The 24,843-nt window shown below is 39.6% G+C and overlaps 1 protein-coding gene across 1 annotated transcript in view; it reads left to right on the top strand.

Moving 5' to 3' along the window:
* The window catches only part of CHKA (choline kinase alpha), a 74,423-nt gene that overhangs the window by 11,095 nt on the left and 38,485 nt on the right, over nucleotides 1-24,843 (top strand). The window contains exons 3-4 of the mRNA XM_006171357.3: nucleotides 4,241-4,412; nucleotides 14,363-14,474. Of these exons, the coding sequence (XP_006171419.1) occupies nucleotides 4,241-4,412; nucleotides 14,363-14,474 (284 nt within the window). The remainder of the gene's footprint in view (nucleotides 1-4,240; nucleotides 4,413-14,362; nucleotides 14,475-24,843) is intronic.

Consider the following 24,843-nt stretch of genomic DNA (forward strand, 5'->3'; position numbering starts at 1 on the left):
ATTGTGGATGGAAAATTCATTGGTATGCTGTAATGATGGATAGTGAATTAATGTAAAAAGTAAATAAATTTAAAGAGAAAAAAAGAAATAGGAGGAAATATGTATATACAAGAAACAAGAAATTGATGACAACATGTATGATTAAGCCACTTTACATTGTATTCTGACTGGAAAATCACATTTTGTATGCTATGTTGATGTTCAGTGAAAGAATGTAAAATAAATAAATAAATAAAAGAAAAAGAATTAATTAATTAATTAATTCTTCTTCTTATTATTATTTGACTGGGCCAGAGAGAGAGGGAGAGAGGAGAAGTGAGAAAGCAAGCTGCCAGACCTGGAACTCAAACCATGGTCTGCCATGTGGGAGTCCAGCACCTTAATCTCCACTCCACCTGCCACATGCAGATATTTTGTACAGGGCAACTCACCCAAGGTCATAGAGATATTCTGTGTAGGACTGGACCTTAAAGCTCCTTTTCTCTCTCTCTCTTTTTCTTTTTTTTTAAATTTGCTCTAGGATATGTGCACTCAACCAAAGAGAGAGAGAGAAACAAAGAGAAAGAGAGAGAGTGAGAAACCACCCTCCAGAGGGGTTGACTGCACTACAATCCCTTATTCTCCATTCTTCCTCAGCATTTTTGTACACATGTGCACATGTACCCAGAGTGATTTTCTTTTTCTTTTTTTTCTTAAGAATTATTTATTTAATTTTATCATTTTAAAATTTGCTATAGGGCACAGGTACTCACCAGAGAGAGAGTGAGAAAGCAAGAAAGCAAGCCGCCAGGTCCAGGACTTGAACCATGGTCAGCCACATGGGAGTCTAACAGTCCAACCACAATTCCACCTGCCTGCCCCTCAGCGTGATTTTCAAGCTGTTTGGGCCTGGGACTTGAATCTTGCAGTCGATATTGTGGGATCCAACCTCCTTAACCTCTGTACCACCTGCTGACCCAAGGCTGTGTCTCTTTTTTTAACTGTACCTTCCAGCTATAGATGTTCAGAAAGGTTAAGACACCCAATTCTTGCTTATTACATTTTACTGTAGTACCCCTCCCACACCTGAGTCATGGTTGTTTCAAGATGAATTTTAGATGGTTAGTAGAAATTTTTCAAATATCCAAAATAAATTTTTTAAGATTTCCTTTGTGCTCTAAATTCAATAGCTGTTTTGGTATCAGTTAGACTGTGTTCTAGCTTCCTTGTAAGCAGCCCTGTAGTTTAAGGATCACTTATTGCTGAGATACTAGTTATGATAAAAATTTTTTTCCTAGCCATTTTGACTTTTAGATGATGATCTTGAAGCTTCTGAACTACCTGCTGTATTTTTTCCTAGGTCAAGTCCTCGGCCTCAGGGACTGAGTCTTGTGTGTGGTGGACTGGATGCCAAGTAACTTATAGTTGCAGATATTGCAGTGGCCTTTTTGCTTTTTAGCAAAATTTAGTTGGTTTTATATAGACCAGGTAACCTGCTATCTTAATTTAGCAGATGAAACATCTTGTAGATGGTGTAATGGTGATGCCACTGGACTCCCACATGGCCAACGTGATTTAAATTCCTGTACCTGGCAGCTTGATGCATATATGCCCAAGAGAGAGTGGAGAAGGGATTGCGGCCATCCTCCCCAGGGGTGATTTCTCGCTTTCTGTCTCTCTCTCTCTCTCTCTCTTTCCAGTGAGCACACATGCTCTATTGCAAAAATCTCTTTTAAAAATAAGCTGAGGGGCTGGCAGGTGGCATGGTGGTTAAAGGCGCTGGATTCCCACATGGCTCACCGCGGTTTGAATCCTGGACCTGGTGACTTGCTTTCTCACTTTTCCTTTCTCTTTCTCTTTCTGTCTGATCAAACTAGAAAATAATAATAATAGTAATAATAAATAAAGTTAAATAAAATAATTATTTTTAAAAATTATTTATTTAATTTTATTTATTCATTTATTTATTTTAATTTGACCAGAGAGGGATAGAGAGAGAGTGAGAAAGTGAGAAAGCAAGCAAGCAAGTAAGCCACCAGGTCTGGGACTCGAAACGTGGTTGGCCATGTGGGAGAGTCTAGCACCTTAACCACCACACTACCTGCTAGTCCCAAGAAAATAATTCTTTTAAAAAAAAGTTTCTCAGGGCCAGCAGGTGGTATGGTGGTTAAGGGCGCTGGACTCCCACATGACTGACCATGATTCTAGTCACGGGCCTGGCAGCTTGCTTGCTCACTTTCTTTCTCTAGCTCTCTCTCCCCCCCCTCTCTGGTCAAATCTAAATAAGAAAGAAAAAGTTAAGGGACCAGCAGTTGGCATAATGGCTATGTCGATGGACTCCCATGTAGTCGACCACAGTTCAAGTCCTGGACCTAGTGGCTTAAACTCAAGCCAGACGCATGTGTGTGCGTGCCCAAGATCCCGAGAGGAGAATGGAGGAGAAGGCATTGCGGTGTGACCATCCCTCTGAGGGATGATTTCTCGTTTTCTGTCTGTCTCTCTCTCTGTCTTTCTAGTGAGCTCATGCCCCCTATAGCAAAAATCTCTCATAAAAAAAAAAAAAGTTAAATAAATAATTAAAAAAAAATTCTCTGAAGCAGACAGTTGCTCAGGTTTATCACCCTAGCACTGAGATGACATATCTGTATATAAATTCTTTCCAAATGATTAAAAATACATAGATGGGGGCCAGCAGGTGGCATGGCATGGTGATTAAGTTGCTGGATTCCCATGTGGCCTATTGCAGTGGAGTCCTGGACCTGGTGGCTTGCTTTCTCACTTCCCCTTTCTTGCTCTCTGGTCACATGAAAAAATAATAATTATAGGGACCTGCAGATGGCGTGGTGGTTGGGGCTCTGGACATTCCCACATGGCTGACTACGGTTCGAGTCCCGGACCTGGTAGCTTGCTTTCTCGCTTTCCCTCTTTCTCGCTCTTTGTGTCTCTCTCTGGTCAAATTAAAATAAATTAAAAAGAATGAATAAATAAAATAAATAATTCTTTAAAAAATAATTATAAATAAAAATTAAACAATTATTTAAAAAAATACATAGATGTTTGAAATTAGGAATGGCATATTTCAAGAGCTTGGACCTTACAGTAAGTTGTATTACTATAGCATAGATTTTTCTTGCTTAGAGTGGTGTAGAATGTAGCAGAAATCAAATAACGTTTTAGACCTGACAGGTCTAAAAATAAAGGATAGTCTTTTGTAAAGTTATTTAAATACATGTTGCTAAAATAGAAACTGTATTACACAATAAGCCACTATTGAGTAAAGTGATTTTACTTTCCTCAGTGTCATCAAACCTATTATTTACTCTTGGGATACAAAGTTAAAAATGTCAAAGCCATTCCTAGATGCAAATGCAAAGATGAGCTTTTTTTTCACTCACTCTCATGTACATTACAGTAGCCCTTTTTTGGTTGTTATTGCTGTAGGGAACTTGTATGGGGAGGGGGAGAGAGAAAGTGAGAGAGGAAGAGAAAGTGAGAAATCATTGTGGGGGATGTTGGCCATGCCATCATCCCTTCTCCTCTATTTTTCTCTTGGGATCTTGGGATTTGGGGCATGCATGTGCACATGCCTGGACTGATTTTCAAGCCACCAGGTCCAGGACTGGAACCTGGCAATCAGCATCTGGCCACCTTAACATGCATGCTACCTGCCTTTTAACCTGTTGCTAAAATTTGTTCTTCCACAAAATTACAAACTCAGTACTTAAAGTTTTGGATGTGAAAAGTGTCCCCAAGATTAACATTGTGTATTCCATTGTGTCAGCTTCTTCATGCTATGTGGTGGTCACATAGTATAGACTGAATTAATTATATCTATTGTAGTCTAGAAACCAAACTATTCTACTTTATTCATAGGGCTGAGAAGGGTTTTTTTGTTTGTTTGTTTGTTTGTTTTCATCTTCAAGTAGTTTTTCGGGTAGTAGAACATACAGCCAAAAAAATGGTGGAAAGACATCAAGATCAAAGTAAAGATTTTTGTCCAGAGATCTCCAACCTCATTCACATTCTTATGATAGAAGACGCAGGCATCAATCAAGCAGTAGTTCTTCTTATGACTCATCTCCCTTGGGCTGGTGTCACATCCTGTTACATGGACTATAATATCTGCCAGGATCTTGCTTTGGACATCTTCTGCTAATGCACTTTATTCCCAAGCCTGTCCCTTCTACCATCTCCAGAAAATACTCTTCTGTTACCCTTGTCCATTGTAAACTGTGGATTGAGACCATTCTTATCCCTTTAGGTTCTGGTCTCCTGGTAACAGGACTCTCCAAGTCAGAGAAGGATTTGATGACAATGAATCAGTTTGACTTCCTTTTATGTATGGAATATGTGAACTTTATAGACCAACCAAACTCGAGTGACAGTTTTCATAGCCAACACCTGATGAGAGAGTATGGTGTCTTTTTCAGAAAGTGAGTGAATAAGCTGAAATGATTTGTGAAGCTGTATGGGCTCTGGATCCAAGATGATAGCTTGTTCTTGTAATGTTCTGGCTGGAGAGAGAATGACAAGTCTAACAGCTGTGCATGGTGTCCTATCCAGAAGTCTTTTGGAATCTGCGAGATGAAAGGATCGTTTTTTTTTGTTTTGTTTTGTTTTTGTTTTTGTTTTTGTTTTTTTGAGAGGTTTTTGCTATAGGGTGTGTGCACCCTCCAGAAAGGGGGGGGAGAGACAGAGACAGAAAGGGAGAAATCACTGCCCCCCCCCACAGGGGGGATGACCACGCTGCAATCCTTTCTCCATTCTCCTCTTGGGCACACACGCACATGTGCCCGGCATGAGTTCAAGCCACTGGGTCTGGGACTTGAACTGCCGTTAACTACATTGGAGTCCAGTGACATAGTCATTACGCCAACTGTTGGACCCAAAATGATAGTTTTTACAGCTGTGGAGGCAGAGCCACTCTTTCTCATATTACCATTGTGTTTTTATTCCTGTATTTGCGTTTCACTGGGTACAATCCTGCTACCCCTGGTCTTCCAGTGAAGTACAGCTGTTATGGTAAATGGTCATCTGTGCCTTTGAAGTCAGATACTATGTCCTCACCTCATTTTCTTCATGGAAAGGGAGAAGTTTCTTTTCCTCTCTCCCCTTAAAAATCTCCAGACTGGGGCTAGCAGGTGGTGGTTAGGGGCGCTGCACTCTCACATGACCTACCGTGGTTCGAGTTCTGGACTTGGCGGCTTCTTTTCTCACTCCCCTGGTCCCCGCTCTATCTTGCTCTCTGTCCGTCTTTGTTCAAATTTAAATAAATAAATAAATAAATAAATAAAGTTAAATAATCTTAAAAAAAAAAATCTCCAGACTGGGACCAGTAGATGGTGTAATGGTTACATCTCTGGACGCCCATGTAGATGACCATGGTTTGGGGCTTAGACCTGGCAGCTTAAAACTCATGCCAGGCATGTGTGGGTGCATGCCCAAAATCCCGAGAGGAGAATGGAGAAGGGATTGTGGTGTGACCATACCCCCCCCAGGGGGGGTGCTTTCTTGCTTTCTGTTTCTCTTTGTTTCTCCAGCAAGCGCATGCACCCTATAGCAAAAGTCTCAAAACAAAACTTTGGACTGCCATTGATTGTATTTTATGGCCAAATGTTAGAGTAATTTATTTGAAAGGTAGTGGTGACCTAATAGCAAGTTAAGATGGTTTTTATGATTTTTTTTCCACCTTGCCAAGTTTGTTTTGTGGATTCACCTTTGGTGTAGGTAATGTACATTTCATCAAGATTTGGTGTTGTTTTAAAGAATTATTTCACTTTATTTATTTATTGATTGATTGGTTTTTAATTTGACCAGAGAAGGACAGAGTGAGGGTAAGAGAAAGAGAGAGAGAGAAAGAGAGAAAGAAAGCAAAACACCAGGTCCGGGACTTGAACCTTAGTTGGTCATGTAGGAGTCCAGTGCCCTTAACCATCACACCACCTGCTGGCCCTGTCATTGTTATTTTCATTTTAAATGTAGAACTTTCTCTGAAGTTGGAGGATTGAAAAGCCACCAGAAGCAAATTAGTCCTTATATATTCATATGAATGAAAAACATTTTGGCCTTTAAAGGGTTAGATTAGGAAATTCAGGGCAGAAAAGAGGCCTGGCCATTAAAATTGTGAAAGTATCCAGAATGTTATTTTTTATGTGATTAGAGGAGGGAAACTTGAAGTATAGATTCGATTATTTAGAGCCCAACTTACTGAAACATTTCTTTTAAAAGAAAGGATAAAGTAAAAAAAGGCAAGATTATTTAAATAATTAAAAATACTCTCTGGTAAGCCTTGGAATCGGCTCAAGTCTGAGTTTCTCTGTGTGTATGTGGTGTTATTTGGTAGTACTCCCAGTGATATCTAAGGTTCAGAACGTTGACCTCCGACTAGTAAAGGGCTTGAATCATTAACAGACAATCATATTTGCATAGTTATATTTAGACTGGAAAGGAGGGACATATGAAGGGATTTTAGATTTTCTACAAGAACATTTTGTTTGTTAACCTTTAGTTGTCCCATAGTTAGAATTTCCACTTGATGATTAACCAGGAAATTTAGGTGAGTGGGGTATGACCAGTCTTTTTATTTTCAAACTGACTACAGAGGACAGTTGGAGAAAGCAAGGGTTATTTTATTTTTTCAATTTTTGCTATAGGACACATATGCTTGCCAGAGGGAGAGAGTGAGTGAGAAGTTACTCCCCAGGGGGAATGGCCATGCCACAGTCCTCTTGGGAATTTGGGCACTCAAGAACACACTTGGCATGATTTTCTACCAAGTTCAAAACTCAAATCATGTGGTTGGCTATGTGGGATCCATACTACCTACTTGCCATGCAAGGGTTATTTATTTATTTATTATTTTTTAAATAATTATTTCATTTTATTTATTCATTCACTTATTTTAAAATTTGACTGGAGAGAGACAGAGAGAGAGCAAGAGAGAGAGGGAAAGTGAGAAAGCAAGCCACCAGGTCTGGGACTCTAGCCGTGATCAGCCATGTGGGAGTATCCAGCGCCTTAATCACCATGCCACCTGTTGGTGCCAGAAGGATTATTTTTTTGTTCATTTTGTTTTCACATTATACACAGAGCATTGTTTTACCATTGTGCCATTGTGAGGTCTCCGCACACGCTTTTTTCCTTTATTATTATTTTTTTCCAATTTCCACAGAGTGCATGTACTGGCTAGAGAGAGGGAGAGAAAGAAAGAGAAAGCATCTTCTACTGGGCATGGTCATGCTGCAGTCCTTTTTCCTTCATTTCTCTGTCCTGCTGGGATTTTGAGTATGCATGTGTGCATGTCCAGTGTGTTTTTCAAGCTGCTGGGGCCAGGATTCAGTGACTGGCAAGGTGGAATCCAGCTTCCTGAACTACTAGGTTGTGGGGCTTGGCCCTATGTTTGTTTGCTTGTTTATTTATTTAGTTAAAAGAGAGATTTTTGCTATAGGTCACATGCACTTCCTGGAGAGACACAGAGATACAGAAAGTGAGAAATCAATCCCCGGGGGGTGACCACACTGCAATCCTTTCTCCTCCATTTTCTTCTTGGGATTTTGGGCATGCACATGCACATGCACCCAGCGTGAGTTTGTTTTAAGAATTTTTTAATTTTAACTTTATTTATTTATTGAGAGGTTTTTGCTATAGGGCACGTGCGCTCGCCAAACAGAGACAGACAGAGACAGGAAGTGAGAAATCACCCCCCAGGGGGGATGACCACGCTGCAATTCCTTCTCCTCCGTTCTCCTCTCGGGATCTTGGGCACGCATGCACATGTGCCCTGCGTGAGTTTTAAGCCACCGAGTCTGGGACATGAACCACGGCTGACCACATGGGAGTCCAGCGACACAGCCATTACGCTAACTGCTGGTCCCAACTTTATTTATTTATTTTAATTTGACCAGAGAGGGACAGAGTAAGAGAGAGCAAGAGATGGAAAGTGAGAGAAGAAGCTGCCAGGTCTGGGACTTGAACCACAGTTGACTACATGGGGGTCTAGTGATGTAACCATTGTGCCATCTACTGGTCCCTATTTTTTTTTTTTTCCAAGAGAGCTGTTTGCTATAGGGCGCATGTGCTCACCAGAGAAACAGAGACAGAGACAGAAAGTGAAAAATCATCCCCTAGGAGGGATGGCCATGCCACAATCCCTTCTCCTCTTGGGATTTTGGGCATGCACGCACATGTGCCTGGCATGAGTGTCAAGCCACCAAGTCCGGAACTTGAACCATGGTTGACTACTTGGGAATCCAGCAGCATACCATTACACTGTCTGCTGGTCCTATGTAATATATTTTTTCTTTTTTTAATGTATTTCTTCCATGAGAGAGCAAAACAGGCATCCCCAACATGTTCTTTATGCCCAGCCTCAGTCAGCCAGTATTATGGGCACCCATGTATCCAGAATGTTCAGGACTCCTTGGGATATAAATTTGGCACCTTCCTGTATGACCTCAGGATCATGGAACACTGCATCACTTCTGTGTCACCACAGCTGGCCCAGAGAAGTATTCTTTAACCTCTGTTGTGTGAGGTTAAAAGTTAGTAAGTGGGGCCAGCAGATGGCATAGTGGGTACATTGCTGGACCCCCCCACATGGTCGACCACTGGACTCAGGGCCTGAAAATCACACAGGGCATATGTGCATACATGTGCAAAATCCTGGGAGGAGAATGGAGGCGTAGAGATTGTGGCATGGCCATCCCCCTTGAGGGTGTGCTCTCACTTTCCTTCTTGCTGTTTCTTTCTTCCTCTCTCTGTTCAGGGAGTGGATGTACCCTGAGGCAAAAACCTCTTTTAAAAAAATGTTAATAATTGAATCCTGTCTGATGTCAGGGGCTCATTTCTAACCCAATTTAACACAGTCTGATAGTTACTTCACCTCTTTACTCAGATAAGCACTTCAATTTTGGCAGTATGCACCTGTCTCTATATTTATACAGATTTTTTGGTGATAAGTAGTTCTTTACAACAGTAGCCATTGCTCATACGTATGTACAGAAGTATCTTAAGAATATGCAAAAAGGCAAAGACTTCAAATGACTTGAGCATACTGATCAATCCTATTAAAAAATTCTTTTTTATTTTTAAATTATGATTCCTAGTTTACAAATAATCATTGTTGATCTGTTTGGGGTACAGTGTGGTTTTTCAAAGCATGCATATAGAGTATAATAAATCAAGGATATAGAGATGTTCATTGTCTTTTATTTAATTATTTAACTTTTTAAATTTATTTACTTATTTTAATTTGACCGGAGAAGGACAGAGGGAGAGAGCGAGAGTGAGAGAAAGAGAGAGAGAGAGAGAGACAGTAAGCTGGTAAGCTGCCAGGTCTGGGACTCAAATCATGGCCGGCCAGGTCGGGACCTAAAATCATGGTCAGCCATATGGGAGTCCAGCCCTTAACCACCACATCACCTGCCGGCCCAGTGCTCATTGTTTTCAACCCTGAACATTATTTGTAATGTAAGTATTTGATGATAATCCACTAACTTTTTTTTTTTTTTTAAGAATTATTTATTTAATTTTATTATTATTTTTTAATTTGTTATAGGGTATGTGCACTCATCAGAAATAGAGAGTCAGTAAGAAAGCAAGCCATCAGATCTAGGACTGAAATTTGGTCAGCCAAATGGGATTTCAGCATTTCAATCACCATATCATCTGCTAGCTCCAGTCTACTAGTTATTGTTTTTTTTTTTTTAAAGTATGTTTTGAATTGTTAGTGACATGTTTACTTGGCTGTGGTATTACAGATCTATAATCTGTTACACTTTTACTTTTTTTTTTTTTTTTAAGATTTTTGTTGGGGGACCAGCAGGTGGCGTGGTGGGTAAGGGCGCTGGACACCCACGTGGCCGACCTGGCACCTTGCTTTCTCACTTTGTCCTCCCTCTCTCTCTCACTCTGTCCCTCTCTGGTCAATTTAAAAATAAATAAATTAAATTAAATAATTCTTTTAAAAAAAGAGTTTTTTTGTTGGGACCAGCAGGTGGCATAATGGTTATGTTGCTGGATTCCCACATGGCCAACTGTTCGAGTCCTGGACCCAGAGTTTGAAACTCCAGCCGGGTGCATGTGCGTGTGTGCCAAAAATCCCGAGAAGAAAATGCAGGAGAACGAATTGTGGCATGGCCATCTCTGCTGTGGGGTGATTTCTTGCTTTCTTTCTGTCTGTCTCTGTCTCTCCAGTGAGTGTATGTGACCTATAGCACAAAAGCTCTCTTTAAAAAAAAAAAAAAATTTTTGTCATAGCCTGTGTGTGCTTGCCAGAGAGAGACAGAAAGGGGGAAAATGACAAATCACCCCCCTAGAGGTTATGACCACACCACCATCCCTTCTGTTTTCCTCTTGGGATTTTGGGTATACATGCACACAAGCCTGGCTTGTTTTCCAAGCCACTGCACCCTGAACTGAACTGCTCAGTTGTCCACATGGGATGCAGCCACCTCAGCCACCACACCCCTGGCTGGCTGGAGAAGCTCTTTATACTGTGTGTTATGTCAGTGGTGGCCCTGCACCACTAGGTCTTCAGGATTAGGATTCCCATCAGTGGTCTCTTCAGTTTCCTACTTGTCATATGTTGGTTAAATATGTTGAATATGAAATAAATGTGTTATTTTCACCTAATTTGATACATTTTACCCACGTATCTTGTGCCTCCTATGCTTAATTGCAGCTTGTGTATCATGTGCTTATTGTTATGCAAATGATAAAAAGTTTATGATTTCTTTTTTTTTTTGGAGAGGTTTTTGCTATAGGGTGCGTGCACTCACCAGACAGACAAGAAAGAGACAGATAGAAAGCGAGAAATCACCCCCCAGGGGGGATGGCCACGCCGCAATCTCTTCTCCTCTATTCTCCTCTCGGGATCTTGAGCACACACACACACGCGCCCGGCGTGAGTTTTAAGCTACCGGGTCCGGGATGTGAACCACGGTCGACTACATGGGAGTTCAGTGACATAGCCATTACGCTAACTGCTGGTCCCAAAAGTTTATGATTTCAGCCCTATATTTGGAGTCCTTGAGAACTCCTGGGGTTTAGCTGGGGAGTCTGTTTTTGACAAATTATGTGGTAAACTGGGCTGTTAAAATTTTGCTGCCTGTTCTGTGGTGTTTCTTCCCACTGGATCATCTTGTTCCTAGTTGTATTATTGATTCATTGAGAACTGACTTTTTTTCTAGGTAGTTTCTCATAATTTTGCTCATTGGTGCGAGTGACCTTGCTTCATTTATTTTGACTGTCACAAAATAATCAGCAGTTTATTCACTAAAGCCTATTAAGCAACAGAGGCTACAGGTAATACAATAGATGGCGGATTTCCGGGTCACGAGTTTGTTTCTGGCAAAGCCAGCCTTCCTTCTTTAGGAGTACGGGGATAAACTTTGAATCAGGTTACACAATTTAGAACAGTAGTTCATCTGTTTGCTCTTGCATTTGACCGAGCTTTCGAGAGTATGTGACAGGAAGAAAAACTAGGGCTTTTAACTCTGATGTAATGCCTGTCCTGTTGCTTGGTAGCAGAAGCCCATGTTGGTTGTGACTGGAGATAGCAGGAGGATTCTGATAAGCTACAGATGGGGTGCTGCCCTGAGTTTACCAGGGGGTTGCTTTGCTTCCTTGTATCTGTACACTTTCCATCTGCTTCACAGCTTACTTTGGAAAAAACAAGAACTTCAGGTTCCCTTTTCTTTTTCTCTTTTTAAAAATATTTATTTAATTTTATTTATCCTTATTATTTTAAGTTTGATTATAGGCACTCATCAGAGAGAGACAGAGAGGGAAAATGAGAAAGCAAGTCACTAGATCCTGGACTTGAACCGTGGTTGACCATGTGGGAGTCTAGCACCCCGACTACGGTGCCACCTGCTGGCCCCTTCTTCCTTTTCTTCTTAAATGGGGCAGCAATGTGTTTACCTTTTGAAAAAACACATAGGTCTTTGCTGTAGTTCCTCGATGGTCATGGCGGCTTTTCTTTTTGTTTTTATTTATTTATTTATTTATTTATTTTGGAGAGGCTTTTTGCTATAGGGCGCATGCGCTCGCCAGACAGACAGAGAGAGACAGAGATAGAAAGCGAGAAATCACCCCCCAGGGGGGATGGCCACACCACAATCCCTTCTCCTCCATTCTCCTCTCGGGATCTTGGGCATGCACGCACACGCGCCTGGCGTGAGTTTAAGCCACCGGATCCGGAACTCGAACCGCAGTCGACTACGTGGGAGTCCAGCGACATAGCCATTATGCTAACTGCTGGTCCCGGTTCACCCATATTTTTTTAAAATTATTTTATTTATTTATTTTTAATTTGACCAGAGAGTGACAGAAGGAGGGAGGGGAAAGGGGGACACCCTCTCCACAGCTTGCTCATGCTATTTACTTTTTTTTTTTTTTGAAAGGTTTTTGCTATAGGGTGCATGCACTCACCAGAAAGACAGAGAGACAGAAGGCAAGAAATCACTCCCCGGGGGCGATGGCCACACTGCAATCCCTTCTCTTCCATTTTCCTCTTGGGATCTTGGGCATGCATGTGCCTGGCGTGAATTTAACACTGAGTCCTGGACTTGAACCACGGTTGACTACATGGGAGTCCAGCAATATAGCCATTATGCCAACTGCTGGTCCCTCACTCATGCTATTTAAAAAAGAAATAAAGTGGAGACCAGCAGGTGGTGTGGTAGTTGAGGCATTGGAATCCTCTGTGGCTGACTGCAGTTCAAGCCTTGGACCTGGGAGCTTGCTTTCCCACTTTCTCTTTCTCTCTCTCTGGTCAAATTAAAAAAAAAAATGATAATAGCAACAGACAAAATTAAATAAATAAATAATTCAAAAAAAAAAGTATACAGTTCAGTGGTGTTTAGTAAATTCACAGATAGAAGCAATCACCACGACAAATTTAGCACATTTTCATCATCTCAAAAATAAACTGTACCCCTGGGGCCAGCAGATGGCATAGTAGTTAAGGCACTGGACTCCACTGTGGCTGATGTGGTTCAAGTTCCAGACCCAGTGGCTTGAAACTCACACCAGGCACAAGTGCCTTAGTGCCCGAAGTCTAGAGAGGAGAATAGAGGGTAAGAGATTGTGGTGTGGCCATCTCCCTGGGTGGTGATTTCTCACTTTCTGTCTGTGCCTCTCTGGTTAACACATACACCCTGTAGCAAAACTCTCTCAAAAAGATAAATAAGACATATCTTCTTTAGCTGTTACCTTCTACTTTTCCTGCTCTAGCCCCTGGCAACCACTAAACTATTTTCTTTTCTTTTTTTTTAAGAACGAAGTATTTTTATTTATTTATTTATTTATTTAAATTTGACCAGAGAGAATCAGAGAGAGAGAGAAAGAAGCCACCAAGTTCAAGACTTGAACTATTGTTGGCCACATGGGAGTCCAGCACCCTTAACCATCATGCTACCTACTGGCCCATACTAATCTACTTACTATCTTTTTTTTTTTTTTTTTTTAAGAATTATTTTACTTAACTTTATTTATTTGTTTATTTTAATTTAACCAGAGAGGGACAGAGTGAGAGAGAGAGAAGGGGGGGGAAAGTTAGAAAGCAAACTGCCAGGTCCAGGACTCAAACTGCGATTGGCCATGTGGGAGTCCAGTGCCCTTAACCACCACGCCACCTGTGGGCCCCTACTTTCTATCTTTTTAGTTTTCCCTGTTATGGATAAGTCATATAAATGGTGTCATAATGTGTGGTCTTTTGTGATCAGCTTCTTTCAACTAGTATAATGTTTTTAAGGTTCATCCATGTTGTAGCATGTATTTTTTTGGGAGGTGAAATGTGCTAATCCATTGTCCAGTGCTTAGAACATTGTAAACACAAGGGCTCCATAATACTGAGCCCTTTTTATTTTTTTAGATTTTTGCTATAAGGTGCATGTGTTCGCTAAAGAGAAAGAGAAAGAGTGAGAGGGAAAGTGAGAAATCATCCCCTTGGGAGGATGGCCACACCTCAATCCCTTCTCCTCCGTTCTCCTCTTGGGATCTTGGGCATGCATGCACACGCGCCCGGCGTGAGTTTTAAGCCACCGGGTCCGGGACGTGAACCACGGTCGACTACGTGGGAGTCCAGCGACATAGCCATTACGCTAACTGCTGGTTCCCATATTCTATTTATTTTTTAATTTTTTTAATTTGACGAGAGAGAGAGAGAAAGCTGCCAGGTCCTGGACTCGAACTGTAGTGTGCCATGTGGGAGTCCAGTGCTCTCAACCACCATGCCACCTGCCAGCTGTACAAATTGAGTCTTAAGATAAAAACAATTCTTATGTAACCCTGACTTTTCATCTATCTACATTTATCTAAGAAGAGTGATTTAGCTTGCCTTCAAAATGCAACTGCTTAACTGTCCTCTTATTTCTGACAGAGGTGGCCTCAGTAACATGCTGTTCCAGTGCTCCCTACCCGACACTACAGCTACTATTGGTGATGAACCTCGGAAAGTTCTCCTGCGGCTGTACGGAGCCATTTTACAGATGGTGAGTTCACGGGCTGCTTTGGGAGGGGGGAACTGTTTACATTTTTAAATCTTCTTTCCTAAGATACCTGAAGAGATTTTAAATACTTTAGTGTTGTTGCTAAAGATATTTAAATCTATTGCTTCTATTTTAATTGGGCTGCACAACTTGACTTATTGTTTATATTTTCAGTTAATTCCATTTTTACTTATTATTTATTAATATACTAGTGTAAGTATTCCCAGTTTTATGTCCAGAGAAGGTATAATGTTGGTTAATAGTGCTCGATGATTCTTGGATTTTCTACCCATTGAGATTTTCAGCTTAGACTTAGATTATAGATTGTAAATTCTAATGGGGATGAGATATTGTTTTTATAGTGTAATCAAAAAGATTTTAAGAGGATAGTCTCAATTACCAAAGTGTGTTCTCAATGAAGCTGAATTTATTAACTCTTTTCCTGAGATTTTGTTAAAACTTTGAATTTATTAAATTCATAATCTTTCTAAACTTTTAGATTACTTAAATTTATTTCAATTAAAGTACCTTGTTTGGTGCTTTAATTGCCTTGTCCAATTATAGGGTATCCCAAATGTCTGGGGTTTTTGTTTGTTTGTTTCTGCTATTCATGCCATGAATTTACCATTTCACTGATGACACAGAAATGTTAGGTTGACATATTTGTGTGGTAGGATTTTTATATCTGTTTCGTTGTCTTTGGACATTTTTATTTCCATAAAATAAAATAATTTTCTGACTACATTTTAAAAAGATCAGTCTTTTTCAACTCAAAATATAAAGCAAGTCAAGACCATGAGTCTGATATTTAATGATATGTTTAGAAATATTAAAATTAAAGTTGACAATCTAGATGTTAATACTTTAAAACATCGTCATAATGTGAACAAACCCTTTCACTGGATAGTTTTTCCTTGACTATGTCAAGCTGTGAAAGTGGTTAAGATCAAAAAATGCTGGGAGCTAGTTAACATGTTTGGTAGCACATAGCACTTTGCTGAGGACATCTGAAGGCCCTTTGTAATTATTTCCATACAGCAGGTGTATAAATAGGAGTACAGTTGAAGCTTAGAAGTTAAAACACTGACCCTTTGCTAATCATACACAACCAGACAAGATTCTTGTGTTTACCATGCAGCTTGTTTTTAATCTAATCAAATTGAAGTCTTACAAGCACAGTTTTTGAAATACTGGGTGTCTTTTTGGCACTTTTAATGAAATAAGTCTTTTTTAGACAATTTTTTCTTTTGAAGACTGTTTATGTTCTGCAACAATTAAGTCGTATTTCTGCTTTCATGTTGTGTGCTTTTCACTTAAGCAGTACTTTAAAAATACTTTAATAAATAGCTGCTGGAATCTCATGTGATAAAGACTTTTCTTTAAATTTGACTTATGACTTTCGTTTCTATTTATAACTTAAATAGAAGTGTTTTAAATGTGCACAATGTTCTTTTCCCTGTATGAGACTAAACTAGGAGCCTAGTCCTGCAGTGATGGAAGGGGTAGAATGTTTTACATCTGTGATGTCTAGTATGCCAATCACTGGCCACATGTGACTATCGAGCACTTTGAATGTGGCAAGAGTGATTCTTGATTGAATTTTTTTTTTTTTATTTTTAACTAATTTAGATTGAAATAGTCACATGTATGTAGTGGCAGCTAGTGTATGGAACAGTCTCGCTGTAAAATGTGCTGGGTTGCCATACAAGAGTAACTTGGTGAAAGCCAGCTGCAGCTTAGCTTGCAACCTGGCAGTTCTCCTTTCCCCTAATAAAGACCCACTATCAGTTGTTAATCTTTTTGCTATTTCAGTAGTCTTGGAAATATTACCCTACAGCAGTTAAGTGCAATAGAAATATCTGGAAATAAAATTTGTTTCAACAGAATTCAATGTCATTATTTTTTAGAGAAAAAAAGATTATTTGGTAATTCAGAACAATAAATAGTAAAATAATTGGAATCATTTAAAATGAAATGAACTCTTAACCAAACTAATAGAATAGTATATATTTTATATATTGTTTTGGGGAGGAGGCATTCTGTATTTATCTCCTCAATTAAATTTTTATTAGGCAAATGTTAAATTAGTTTCCACTCCTGAAGCTACATCTGCTAATGAAAGATGGAAACCATGTTTGGAAGCATCTTGGATAGAAATGGAAATGAATAGCTATCTAAGTGAAGCGTAAGCACATCTGACAGTCTCACAATTGACTTACTTGCTTTTATTAGCAAAACGCTATTCTTTTGCTTCATATAAGTGAGAACTTACATTTTCAATATAGTTACTCAGTTAAGTCATTAGTTCAAGTACACTTTTTCTGGTCGAAGTTTAAACTTAATAAAACCATGAAACTTACAGCCTCAAATTTAAATATTTTTGGTTACCAAGTTCTGCAAGTGTTAGCAGGAGCTTTTGTTGCCAATTTGAATGTCAGATGCTAATGGCCATTGTAGACTGGTCACTGGGGATACTGTGACAACATGAGGAGGGAACCAAAATCAGAGACTCACGGATGTGGTTGGAGAGGAGGAAAGTAGAGAAGAGCTAAGGAGCTTGTAAAATACGAGCTGGGAAGCAACTGCTGCATGCTTTCAAGTTGAGCTTTCACGATACTGCCAGGAATTTTACCGTGAATTTAAATTTCTTTTCAAACATTTTCCAATCAGTTTTAAAATTTCTATTATTTTGTTGTTGTTGGGACACGGTGCAATCATATTACTGGTTTATGGTGAATTTTTTGAAGTCAATCTGACCTATAGGAAGGAGAAATTTATAGTTTACAACAAAGCTTTTTGTTCCCATCACAGCAACAACAACAGCAACAAATAGCCAGGATTGATATTAAATGATCAGATTTACATCAGAGAGGTGGCTGACAAAAAGAGAGTCCCTAGACCTATATAATAGACCACTTTAAGAAGTTCCTTCTTTTCCCTTCTTGTTTTAAGCCTTTTATCTTTTTACCTCTGTGACAGTCAAATACTAAGTAGAACTGTTTTACAAGTTCTTTCATCAGCAAATGATTTAGAAGTGACTTGGTTTAAAATAACTAGATGCTTCTCAACTTAATTTTTCTTTATTTTGGTGTTGCAAGATGTCTAATTTCCTTTATTTCCATAGTGACAGTGAAATGACTGCTCTTTGGTGCAGTTCTGTAAGAGTTAATTACCAGAAAGACAAGGTAAAACCTTCCTATTGGGTCAAGGCCCACAGTTTCTGTCCCACAAATATCTGTCTCGTCCAACCCCTATTTCTATATAAGATGAGACATAAGCAAACTTCCTAACTGTATCCTGAAGGTTTTGCTTAGGATTTGTGTTAGCTTTAGGGGAATTATAAAAAGTATTGTGTTTGTGACAAAGGCAAGAATAGGTCTTTTTGAAAATATGAACAAGATAAGATACACACAGCCATATAGTATTACTAAACAAAAATGTTGGTCTGATCTTAAAAAATACATGTCAGTATAATTTAGTGACTGTTTCACATAGGCTAGCTTTAATTTTAATGGGGAGAAGGTTATTTTCATCAGCTACATAGATGATGAAAACTCAACTCAACCGTAAGACTACCCTGAACTAAATAAAGTAGGTTAGTTAGTTCAATAGAAGTTTTGAGATGTAGTTCAGCCTTTGCCAATGTGGGAAGAAATATAATTGTTAGAAGAGAGCTTGAAACTATATAATTAGCTATAAATGTAACTTGATTTTTTTCCTTTCTGATACTGGGAAGGAACATGAGCTCTGCAACGTCCAGTAGCAGCCTTTTCAAAGAAGCAAGTTTGGCTGATTACAAATAACCAGTTTGCTTATTTATCATGAATTGTGGAAGACACAAATGTCAGTACGTATTGTTCATTCAATGTAACCTGTGCCAGTTGGCGGAAGTCTCAGAGGATTGCTTTGTCCCTTCCTCTGTCAGAACAGTGACTCTGTGTTAAGCCAATTCCTTCTGTGCATGAATGGAGAGATTTGGCCTCACCGCTATGAACGGTATCACAGGCATGAATGTTTATAATACACATCAAGATCTCTCGTGAGTGTTGTCTGGAAAAATGTTTTTGTTTGTTTTTTGAGTAACAGAAGGCTAATATTAGTGCTTGTTTGAGTACTAACCATAATAAAATTAAAGGCATCAAGGCACAACGCAGATATGTATTAGTAATTTAAAAAGGTAAAAGGTGTCCTCTTGCTTATTTTCTCTTAACCTCAGTTTAATGAAAAATGAAACCATAATAAATATGGAACAAAGCCCATAGATAGTCAATATCGAATTATTGGCTAACTGCGAAATCAACTGTTTTAAAAAAGATTACTGAACTAATGCCATACTTACTGTGCAAAGACAGTACTGCTGATCCTCCTTGATGGAGAGCTGTGTCCCTAGTTACTGAATATTCTGAATTTTCTTTTTTCATTGTGTTAGTGTCATTAAGTTGTTTTATTTACTCTGCTTTTAAAAAAATGGTTGCACTTTAATTATGGTATAATTACATCTATTTCTAAGGTAGTCAGAACTTCCCTCTTAGAAATAAAATCTTTCTCTAGTATGTGTGTTCCCAGTTGATCTAACCTAGTATTTCTGAAGCCAAATTACTACAAGTCCTTCCATACCTGCTTTGGTGCCTTTTTTTTGATAACTAAATAAACCTCAGACTACTGTGTCTAATTTTGACATATTTAAAGTGTCTTGTCTTGCTGGTCTTAAATGTTTGGGATTTATAGCATGAAGCCATTGCAGATTTTTGGTCCCTGGAACGATGGTTTGACAGCAGCCCACCCCTCTTTGGGAAAGAATGTCTTTGTGTTGGGTGGAGTAAAGGGCATTGGGGGTAATGTACCACTTTAGCTGTATGTGCATGTGTTCTCTGCTGCAGGCTTGTCCATGCGATCGTGCCTGGAGCACTCTGGTTTCCAGGTGACAGACACGATTCACGGTATAGTATGAGACCTCTGAAGTTGGAGCATTCTCTACAGCTTTAATTTCTTTCTTTTAGTTCTTGGATTCAAGAAATGCTTTAAAAAAAAAAGTTGTAATGCTTGTTAAGTAGCACCAGCTACAGTTTGCACTGTGCTTAAAGAGGTACAGTGATTAAGATTTTAGAATGTTATATATTGAATATATATCACTTTGTGTTTTTTTGTTTTGTTTTGTTTTTTGTCCAAGGCAAATCAGACCCCTTTCTTCTGTTTCCTCAGTAGAAAATGACATTTCTGAGCCTCAACTTAAAGGATTTAATTGAAGTGTTTAAGGTCTTCTTCACACCACTGTCAGCATTAAGGGAGACATCGTATATATTGATATTTTGATCAGAACTAGGAATAAACTTTTACCTCTGTCCTTATCAATATGCTTTTCTAAGTCTTAGCTGGGTACGCAGTATTTTTTGTGAAGTTCAGCAGTGCTCATCTGACATGAAAACACACATAGGCTGAAGAAGTGGGAGAGTACTTCCTGGAAACTGTTGCTTACAAATCAACCTTTGGGGTGCTTATGTGGGAGGTATTTGAGCCACGAAAACCTTAGGAGTCTTGGGTCAGCAGGTTGCTCTGGATCAGACATAAATTTTGAGAAAATCCTGAGCCTTCTTTACTTTGTGTTTTTTACTTCTTTACTCACCTATCTTTCTACTGGCTTATATCACCTAGAACCTTTTTTTTTTTTCTTTCTTTCTTTCATAATTTCTGATTTACATATAATTATACATCTTTGTGGGTGTAGTATTTTTTTAAAGAATTATTTTAGTTAACTTTATTTATTTATTTATTGTAATCTGACCAGAAAAGGACAGAGAGAAGGAAAATGAGAAAGCAAGCCGCCAGGACTTGAACTGCAGCCAGCCATGTGGGAGTCCAGTGCCCTTAACCACCGCACCACCTGCCAGCCCTATTAGTATTCATTTTGACCAGAGAGAGAGAGAAAAGGGAGGAAAGTGAGAAAGTAAGCTGCCAGGTCTGAGATTTGAACTATAGTCAGCCATGTAGGGAGTCCAGCAACTTTAACCACCAGGCCACCTGCCAGCTCCACCTAGAAGCTTTTTAAAGTTTTAATTTCCTGGCCTAGCTGTGGTGGTGTACACTGCTAAGATGTGCTCACATGCTGGGACCACATGGAAGGCTCAGGTTTGGTTTGCAGTCCCATCTGAAGGCTGGGCATGGTGGTATACATCTGTAATCCCAGCTACTCAGGAGGCTGAGGCAAGAGGATTGTGAGCTTAAGGCTGGCCTGGGCAACTCACTGAGCTCCTGTCTAAAAAGCAGCCAGGCTTGGCAGTGCGTGCCTGTAGTTCCAGCTGGAAGGATGAGGCAGGGTGATCACAACAAGACCTTGTCTTAAAAAACAAACAAGCAGGAACCAGTAGATGGTATAATGGTTACGTTGCTGGGCTCCCACATGGCCAACTGTGGTTTGAGTCCTAGACTCAAAGCTTGAAAATCATATTGGACTCACGTGAATGTGTGCCCAAAATCTCAAGAGGAGAATGGAGGAAAAGGGATTATGGTATGGCCATCCTGCCTGGGGTGTCGGGGGGAGGATAATTTCTTGCTTTCTGTCTCTCTGGCGAACACACACATCCTATAGCAAATATCTCTCCAAAAACAAATGAACAAACACAGAGAAAAACTTCTAGTTTCCTTTTGACATTCATTAAGTCATCCATTTTGGAAATTATTAATGTTCAAAAAGGACAGATTGTTTTAGAATGTTCTTTGGGATAATTGAAGATACCTTAGAGACTACCATAAAATGTTAGAAAACACATGTCTGTTTAAATTCTTGTAAATAGAGCTGGCCCGTGGCCTGGTGGTTAAGGGAACTAGATCCCACATGGCTGACTATGTGGTTTGAGTCCTGGCCCCAGTGGCTTAAGGAACATGCTGGGCATGTGTGCATACCTGTGTGCCCAAAATCTTGACAGGATCAAGAAACAGAGAAGGTTTAGTGGTGTGACCATGTCCTGTTGGGTGGTGTTTTCTCCCTTTCCTTCTCTCCCTGTCTTTGGCAAGCATACATACCCTCTAGCAAATAAATAATAAATTCTTATAATTGACATGTGCTCATTAGTCATATAGGCTATACTTTAAATTGTGGCATTAGAATCTCATATTTTAATGTGTGCAATAAAATACCTCCAGAAAATGCTGTAAGAAACCATTAAAAAATAAATATAGAATAGCTTAATTTTTATTCTTTTCATAGAAATCATGGAAAAGGAAGTTAGAGTCTATGATAATACCAAGAAGAAAACATACTGCAAAGAAACTAATATTGCAAAATATTAATTGAAAGAGTTGTATGACTGCTGTACAGTCTTCAGAGTCATGATTGTCACACTTTTTCTTGCCCTACCTTACCTGTATGGAACAACTCTGTTGTACCATCAACAGAGCCTTGGCAGGCCAGGGAATATAATAGGTGCCTTCTCCATGTTAATAGTCTTTTCTGTAGGATTTGAGTTGAGTTGCACAGTGAAGGAGCCCATGCCATCCTGGACCAAGTGAGTGACAGAGCTAATGACCATTAGAATGGCGGAAACCTCCTGTTGCTTTCAGGGTGAATACTCATAACCTGGGAGTCGTTTGGGACTCAGCTCATGGGGATCATCCCAGGTTAGTAGAGAGATGGGTTCTTTTCCCGGACCAATTTTATATGCTTTAGAAGGGAGTATAGTGAATTATTTTCTTAACCTTGCACAAATGTCCCAAAACTTTTTTCCTTTAAGTTTTAATGTAGGACACCTTTGCTCACTGGAGAGAGACAGGGACAGAGAGAGAAAGAAAGTAAGAGGGGACGGTCACACCACAATCTCCTTTTCATCCTCCTCTCAAGATTCTGTGCATGTGGCATATTTTTCAAGCCACTAGGTCTGGGACTCTAACTGCGCAGTCAGCCATGTGGTATCGAGCCATGTAGCCATGCTACCTGCTAACCCCCAAAACATTTTTTAGAAGGTCAAAACTGATTTCCCTTTTTTTTTTTTAAAGAATTTTAAATTAAATTTTATGTATTATTATTATTGGAGAAGGTTTTTTTTCTTTTTTTTGAGAGAGAGAGATTTGCTATAGAGTGTGCATGTTTTCCAGAGAGACAGAGACAGAGAGACAGAAAGTGAGAAATCATCTGCCTCCATGGGGGATGGCCACACCTCAATCCCTTCTCCTTTGTTGTCCTCTTGGAACTTTGGCCATGCACACACACACCCGGTGTGCGTTTTAAGCTGCCGGGTCCAGGACTCAAACCACAGTTGGCTGTGTGGGAGTTCAGTGATGTAACCATTATGCCATCTGTTGGTCCCTGAGAGAGATTTTTGCTATAGGGTGCATGTGCTTGCTGAGAGACACAGACAGAAAGTGAGAAGTCACCAGCACCACCCCATCCGCCCAGGGAATAGTCACAGAGCAGTCCTTTCTTCTCCATTGTCCTCTTGGGATTTTGGGCATGCATGCACATGTGCCCAGCGTGAGTTTCAAGCTTCTGGCTCTGGGACTCGAACTGTGGTTGACCACATGGGAGTCCGGCACCTTAACCACTATGCCACCTGCTGGCCCCTATTATTATTATTTTTTACTTTGACCAGAGAGAGAGAGAGAGTGAGTGAGAGAGAGAGAGGAAAAGTGAGAAAGCAAGCCACTAGGTCCAGGACTTGAACTATGGTTGTCCATTTGGGAGCCCAGCACCTCAACTACTGCACAACCTGCCTGCCCCACTAATTTGCTTTTTTAATGCAGAGACTTTAAAAGAGAAAATCACTGAATTATCCACTTCGTTTTTGGGGTAGAAGGAAGGATTGAAATAAGAGAATGCCCTCCATGTTTGTATAAAACATCTGTAACATTTTAATCTGTAACATTTTGGTTCTGTGGCCATTATTTTATTTAACAGTGTGAATTTTCTTATTATGACATTATTCATAATTGACAATTTTTTAAAAGTCTATTGCCTTTTTAAGAAAAGTTTACCCATTCATTTCTTCCATGAATGAGACAGACTGAGAGACAGCACTGCAACAGAGTCTCAGTGCCACAACCCATCCCCAGCATCAACTAGCCCCAGACCTTGGGCACACATGAACTCAGACCTCCCATGTGGGTCAGTCTCACAGAGCAGTGCATTTTATTACTGCACCACTGTCTGTCTGGCCCCTGATTAGATTTCTTGAATAGTGCTTCCAATTTATTATGCTGTTGATGACATGCCATTCTTTGTAGCTGATTTGTCACTTTCTCCAGCCTGTCCTATGAACAGTTCATTCATCTTTAAAGATACTTTGAAGATAAATGTTTCAGGTATTAATAGATATTTTGAATGACATTTAAACAGTATATGCCACTTTATGCCATAATTCACTAATTTCTTTATTTACACACACCTATATATGTGCTACTGAGGTGTATTCTGTTTCATCTCTCAAATGGGGCTCTATTAGAGTAGTTTATGCTCACCCTTGTGACGAGGACTCATGAGAGGCCTGGGTTCAATTCCTAGGTCAACCAAAAGGTTAGTTGCATTGACACATGCCTGCAGTCCCAGTTACTCCAGAGGCTAAAGCAAAAGGATTTTGAAATCACTGGGTCTGGGATTTGAACTGTGATTGGCCATGTCAGAGTCTAGCGACGTAACAACTTTGCCATCTGCTGGTCCCTAAAAGGTGATTTTTAAAAAACATGGCCACAATAATATTCCCACCTAAAAAGCTTAATAATTACTTAAAGTAACTAGTACTCAAATTTCTAATAAGTATAAAAAACATCTTATTTTATAATTAAGTAAAAGATCTTTTTTTTTTTTTTACTTAAAACTAGTTTGAGAAAGTTTGAAGTCATGTTAAATATTTCTACAATGTATTTTAATACCTGCTTCAAATACACTTGTGCCATTGAAGTAAAATCCAGATGTTCCAAAAGATATATTTTACTTCCTGTCTTCTTATACCAAAAAGTTCTCTGACCTGTCTTTTGACAAAGTGAGACCGTTTCTTCTTGGCTCACCTCAGAAGGAGGCTTCTTCTCTTCCCTTTTCATGAATATCTGCTTGGTTTAAAATTTCCCAGTCTTCTTCTTCTGATGTACAGGACTTAGGGAAGCTAAACATTCTGTACTGAGGAAACAGAACAGAGGGATGGATATCGCAGAAGTCCATCTTGCCTTCATGATGGTGCTCTTCTGGTATAAGTAATGCATTCACTTGGGTGAGGTGGGGCGGGGAAATTATTAATGGAATTTACTCCCACTTATGGTGCTAATATGTTAAGAAGGAACTAAGCCCATTTGTTACTCTGGATGAAGTGACTTGTTTTTGAGAGCACCATTATTAGACAAGGGAAAGGGACTTCTGTTTGCTAAATAACCCATTAACTGTATCTCCCAC

The sequence above is a fragment of the Tupaia chinensis genome, unplaced genomic scaffold, assembly GCF_000334495.1.
Source record: "Tupaia chinensis unplaced genomic scaffold, TupChi_1.0 Scaffold149501_1, whole genome shotgun sequence".
Classification (NCBI taxonomy): Eukaryota; Metazoa; Chordata; class Mammalia; order Scandentia; family Tupaiidae; genus Tupaia; species Tupaia belangeri.